Genomic DNA, 5,682 nt, shown 5'->3' on the forward strand with positions numbered 1-5,682 from the left:
TTACGACTCCCAAAGAATACTATTTTTGTCGGTAAATTCAACGCTTGCAAATGGGATACGAGGGATGAGATCACGAATCACGGGGCTAGCTTCCCTCCCTCCCCACCCCTGCTTGTGGATAGAGATTTTATTTTTGGACAAATCCAGAGGAGGGGGGTGGCGCTTCCCTTGAAGACTGTGCGTCCGTGGGAGGAGGTCTCAGGCATCCATGTGAGTTCTGCAGCTTCTGTGACGCTGATTCTATACCTGAATAAAGGCACTTGCTGTCTTCGCTCTGGCTGTGTTCCCGGTGTTTTGGAGACAGGAGCTTAGCCGAGATCTCCCCTTTCTTGCATTGCGGGACACTAGATGGAATGCACCGGGCGGTTCCCATCCAACCAATGTTCCCTCTAAGCTGCGGAGTCTTGTGAGGAAAAACTCCACTTTGTGAGCTGCTGGCATTGAAGTTGTGAGCGAGCGATTGGGCTCCTGCATAAATTAGTTTGCTCTGGAGCCCTCCTTCCTGAGCTAAGAGAACTAAGACAAAAAGGTGTGAGCTGGAGGCTAATAAACTATGAGCTAGCACACACTAACCCAACCACTGTCCAGACCCAGGCCAACGGCAGCGAAAAGCTGCCTCCTGTACCTTCAGACCCAGGTCCTTGGAACACGCAGGAGAAAAACGCCTGTTACGGTGCTTGGAGAATTCTGCCTCCTGCTGCCTTGTCTCTCGGGCTCAACCTACTGCCTGTAGGTCAAGACAGGTCGCTGTATTAGTCTGTCTGTAGCCGCGGAAAAGAGCAAGGGTCCAGTAGCGCCTGAAAGGCGAACAACATTTGTGGCAGGGGAGGAGTTTTCGGGAGTCACACAGCTCACTTCTTCAGGTACAACTAGGATGTGATATAAGGACGGATGGACTCACTTTCTGGCTTTATCTGAAGAAGTGAGCAGTGACCAATGCTCCGAAAGTGTTAATGAAATCCAGGTACATTACACCAACAAGAGTCCTCACAATCCAGTAAGCTCATCACACGATCAAAGAAGGAAACCAGGTTGGTCTGACAAGACCTGTTGGGGGACAAAACCATGCTGACTTCCCCGGATCACTAAGTGGTCCTTCAGATGCTTACAGATCGATCCCTTTAAAATCTGTGTATCGGCTGGAAATTAGGAAACACTTTTTCACAGTCAGGGTGGTCCAAAGGTAGAATCAGCTGCCTCGGGAGGTGGCGAGCTCCCCTTGACTTGACAGCTTTGAAGAAGAGGCTGGACGAATATTTGTCAGAGATGCTCTAGGCTGGTCCTGCACTGGGCAGGGGGTTGGACTAGATGGCCTCTGTATGGCCCCTTCCAACTCTATGGTTCTATGATTATTTACGTTTTATTTATTCATCTACTTCATTCAAACCTCGCCCTTCTCCCTCATGGGGGCCCAAAGCAGCATACATCCTTCTCTCCTCCATGTTATCATCACAACAACCCTGTGAGGTAGGCGAGGCTAAGCGAGAGAGAGTGGCCCCAGGTCACCCAGTGAGCTTTCACGATAGAGTGGGGATTCGAACCTGTGTCATTCAGATCCTGGTCTGCCGCTCTTAACTACTACGTGACACTGGCCAGAGCCCCGCTTTTGATAACCTTCCCCCTCTAGGCTAAACCCTGGTCTTCCTCACAACTCTGTTACGTAGGGTTTGCTACAGGTGGGGCCTGTGTTCCCTCTAAGCTGCGCACGTGAGCTCATGAACACAGGAAGCCCCGCTCATCAGCAGTCCGGAGCCGTGCAGGGTCTGACATGTTTGGTGTAGTGGTGAAGTGCACGGACTCATCTGGGAGAACCGGGTTGGATTCCCCACTCCTCCACTCGCAGCTGCTGGATGACCTTGGGCCAGTCACAGTTCTGTCGGAGCTGCTCCCTTAAGGACAGTTATCTCAGGGCTCTCTCAGCCCCACCTACCTCACAGGGTACCCGTTTTGGGGAGGGGAAGGGAAATAATAATAATAATAATACTTTCAATTTATTAATCGCTTTCCCCATTGGGCTCAAAGCGATTTACAGTTACACATTATAGACAGGGGATTAACAATGTTCATAGGGGATAGGGAAGAGGGAACTAGAGGGAACATTGCAAGTGGAGGCCTAACACGCTCATTCACACACAGAATTTCCCTGCTGCTTGAACTGTCCACAGCAGTAGGTTTGTTATACATCAGGATGAGACCAAGAGATGGAGCACCAATGACCCCAGTGCCTGTTTACACAAGCAAGGCTGACACACACACCCTTCCACCTTTCCGTTTTTTAACTCCATCAATAAACAATGCACCTTAGCAGAACTGGATAAAGTTATTGCAGATGAGCTGATTTCCAGATTTGGGGGAGAGTGCAGCTCTTTGGGTGACTGAATAAATGCAAAAACAAAAGACTCTTGTGGGATCGAAGTAGAAGAGGAGATTGGATTTATACCCCGCCCTTCACTCAAGAGTGGCTTACAAACTCCTTCCCCCACCCCACCCCACCACAGACACCCTGTGAGGTGGGTGGGGCTGAGAGAACTCTTTCCAGAACTGTTCTTGAGAGAACAGCTCTGACGGAACTATGGCTTGCCCAAGGTCATCCAGCAGCTGCAAGCGGAAGAATGGGGAATCAAACCTGGTTCTCCCAGATTAGAGTCCACGCACTTAACCACTACACCAAACTGGCTCTCTAAGTGGCTGGTTGAAGCCTTCATGTATCAATGCAACAATCACAACAGAGCATTAAGAACGCCAGAGCCTTGCTGGGCCATGCAGACCAGCATCCTGTTTCTAGCTGTTGACTAACCCAGACGCCCTGGAAAGTTCTTATTATTCTTCATTTAATCTTATTTTCTAAGTACTTAACTTTTAGCCAGTCATAAAACGCCCTCCACGGTCCCATAAATCATTCTTCCATTTTTCCCTTTTAATACATTTGTCATTCTGTCCATTTCAGCACATTCCATAATATTCATTGTCAACTCATTCCGCATTGGGATCTTCAGTGTCCTCCACGTCATTGCAAATAAAATTCCGGCTGCTGTTATAACATGTAAAATAAAGCAGCGATGGTTCTTCTCTAAGTCATCTGGTAAACAGTTTAACAGAAATATCTCTGGCTTAAAAGGTATTGTCATATTCAAGACTGACCGTAAGAAAGCATGCACTCCGATTTTAATCCAATGCCTTAATCCAATTTTTGCTATATTTACTGCTGAGTTACTTGTACATGTTGACTCTACCCTGTGTCCCCGAAAATAAGACCTACCCAAAAAATAAGCCCTAGCAGGATTTCTATGCATTTGTGGTATAAGCCCTAGTGTGTCTTCTTGAGAAAAAATAAATATAAGACAGTGTCTTATTTTCGGGGAAACACGGTAGTAAGCCCTTCTTGGCAACACTCTCCCCACCCTCTCCCTATAGGTAATGATTGACAGAGGTCTGTTTCAATGTACCTGAAGAAGTGTGCATGCACACAAAGCTTATACCCGGAATAAAACTTTGTGGATTTAAAAGATGCCAGGGGACTCATTCTGCTGCTTCAGCAGCTACCCACCTGAATCTAGGTTAAGGAGTGGTGCGAAAGACCTCTGCCTGAGACGCTGGGAAGCTGCTGCCAGTCTGAGTAGGCAATACTGACCTTGATGATAAGGCAGCTCCCTGTGTTTTTACACCCCCCTGCCCATTCGTGAGGGGACGGCGAGTTCCAGTAACCATCTGAACCAGACATGATCAATGCTCCCTCTAAGCTGTAGAGTCTTCTGAGCAAAAATTCTACTTTGTGAGCTACCGGCATTAAAGTTGTGAGCGAGAAATTTGGCCGCTGCATCAATTAGTTTGCTCCGGAGCCCTCCTTTCTGGGCTAACACGAAAATGTGTGAGCCGGAGGCTAAAAAACTGTGAGCCAGCTCACACTAACTCAGCTTAGAGGGAACACTGGACGTGATCCCAGCGAGTGGCATTTTTCAGGGCAAGCAGGACTCCATTGTAACACCAACACCACCAGTCAATGCGGGCTGGCTCCTCTAAAATATCCCGCGGCGGGGGTGGGTGGGGGGAGAGGCTTTGGCGATAACATAACTTCTTAAATATAATTTTTACAGCCGGGCGACTAACTAGCCATCTGCAATAGGCTGGCTACCCCATGAATGCCTTTCCATCTTCTTTGCAGCGGGAGCTCCCGGAGGGAGACAGAAAGACGCGGCAAAGTGCAAAAAGGGCCAGTTTTGGTAAATCTCCAGATGACCTTTCCAGTGACCAGCCAAACCAGGCTGTTCGAAAGAGCCCCAGTGCCTCCGCATCTCGTATTCTGGGGGTACCAGAGCAACACCGCCTTATGCCCCTTTAGTCGCAGGCTCCTTGTCGGATGTGTTACTTGACTCGCTTCAAGAAGCGATTGTATCAAAGGGACCGGCCAGAATCCGCCCTTTCCTTCACGGCCGTGATTTAGACCCTCTGGGCTTTCGGAACCGAGGACTGTCGCCGCCCTTTATGAAAAGGACCCTTTGCTATTTTCCGACAAAAGCAAAAGTTTGCAGATCTGGAGGCAGCCAAAGCCGGCGGCCGCGGAGTTCCCGCTCCGTTTCCAGGCGAACGTCGGTTCCCCCGGCCGTGAAAACCAGGCCCCCGAAGACGGACATTCTCCCCACGGATCCCGCCGGGAATGGGCGGGATCCGCCGAGGGGCTCTCGATTAATCGGGTGTTTTGTGGCGACCAAGAAACACAAAGTTGCAGCGAGCGCGGGGGACCTGTCTGGGACTCGGAGAGAGGTGCCAGAAACGGACCAATCAGAGCGCAGCTCCTCCCCTATAAATACCAGGCAGCGCCTCCGCTGTTCTTATTCGGCTTTTCTGCTTAAAGGGAAGAAGTTGCAGCGATTGTATTTTTTTTAGGGCTTCAAGATGACCGAGGAGGTTCCGGCTGCGCTCGCTGCTGATCTTCAGCCTGCCAAGGCTCCGGCGAAGAAGGCCAAGAAAGCCGCGGTCAAGGCGCGGAAGCCTCCGGGCCCCAGCGTGACGGAGCTGCTGACCCAGGCGGTGTCGGCCTCCAAGGAGCGCAGCGGCGTCTCGCTGGCGGCGCTCAAGAAGTCGCTGGCGGCCGCCGGCTACGACGTGGAGAAGAACAACAGCCGCATCAAGCTGGGCCTGAAGAGCCTGGTGACCAAGGGGACCCTGGTGCAGACCAAGGGCACCGGCGCCTCCGGCTCCTTCAAGCTCAACAAGAAGCAGGCGGCGGAGACCAAGGACAAGGTGGCCAAGAAGAAGCCGCAGGGCGCGTCCGGGGCGGCCAAGAGCAAGAAGCCCGCCGCCAAGAAGCCGGCCAGCGCCGCCAAGAAAGTCAGGAAGGTGGCGGCTGCGGCCAAGGGGGCACCGAGGGTTAAAGTGACCAAGCCTAAGAAGGCGGCCAGGAGCCCGGCGAAATCCTTCAAGCCTCAAGCTAAAGCCAAGCCCAAGGCTTCCAAGGCGAAGCGCCCTGCCAAAAAGAAGTAAATGCTTTGGGCCAAGGCCGCTGTTTACACTTTCAAAGGCTCTTTTCAGAGCCACCTGAAATGCTCCCCGAAAGGGCTGATCTTCAAAAGCGTCCTCTTTACCTGCCCCCCGTTTTCTGATTCTCTAATCTTTTAATGTGTGGTTAATATTTAAACGTTTTTAGTTCAGCTGTTTGAGATTTCTCATGGGCCCTACTGTCAC

General features: G+C 50.9%; 1 protein-coding gene across 1 annotated transcript; it reads left to right on the top strand.

The window, feature by feature from the left end:
• Positions 1-4,893: 4,893 nt before the first annotated feature.
• LOC107118661 (histone H1-like) lies at positions 4,894-5,481 on the top strand. Its single transcript, XM_015421021.1, has one exon. It carries the CDS (start codon positions 4,894-4,896, stop codon positions 5,479-5,481), a length of 588 nt encoding a protein of 195 aa, XP_015276507.1.
• The last annotated feature ends 201 nt before the right edge of the window (positions 5,482-5,682 follow it).

The sequence above is a fragment of the Gekko japonicus genome, unplaced genomic scaffold (assembly GCF_001447785.1).
Source record: "Gekko japonicus isolate JY-2015 unplaced genomic scaffold, Gekko_japonicus_V1.1 scaffold4101, whole genome shotgun sequence".
NCBI lineage: Eukaryota > Metazoa > Chordata > Lepidosauria > Squamata > Gekkonidae > Gekko > Gekko japonicus.

Bases quoted from the DNA above. Each gene is read 5' to 3' on its own strand.
- LOC107118661 (XM_015421021.1), top strand. From the start codon at position 4,894: ATGACCGAGGAGGTTCCGGCTGCGCTCGCTGCTGATCTTCAGCCTGCC.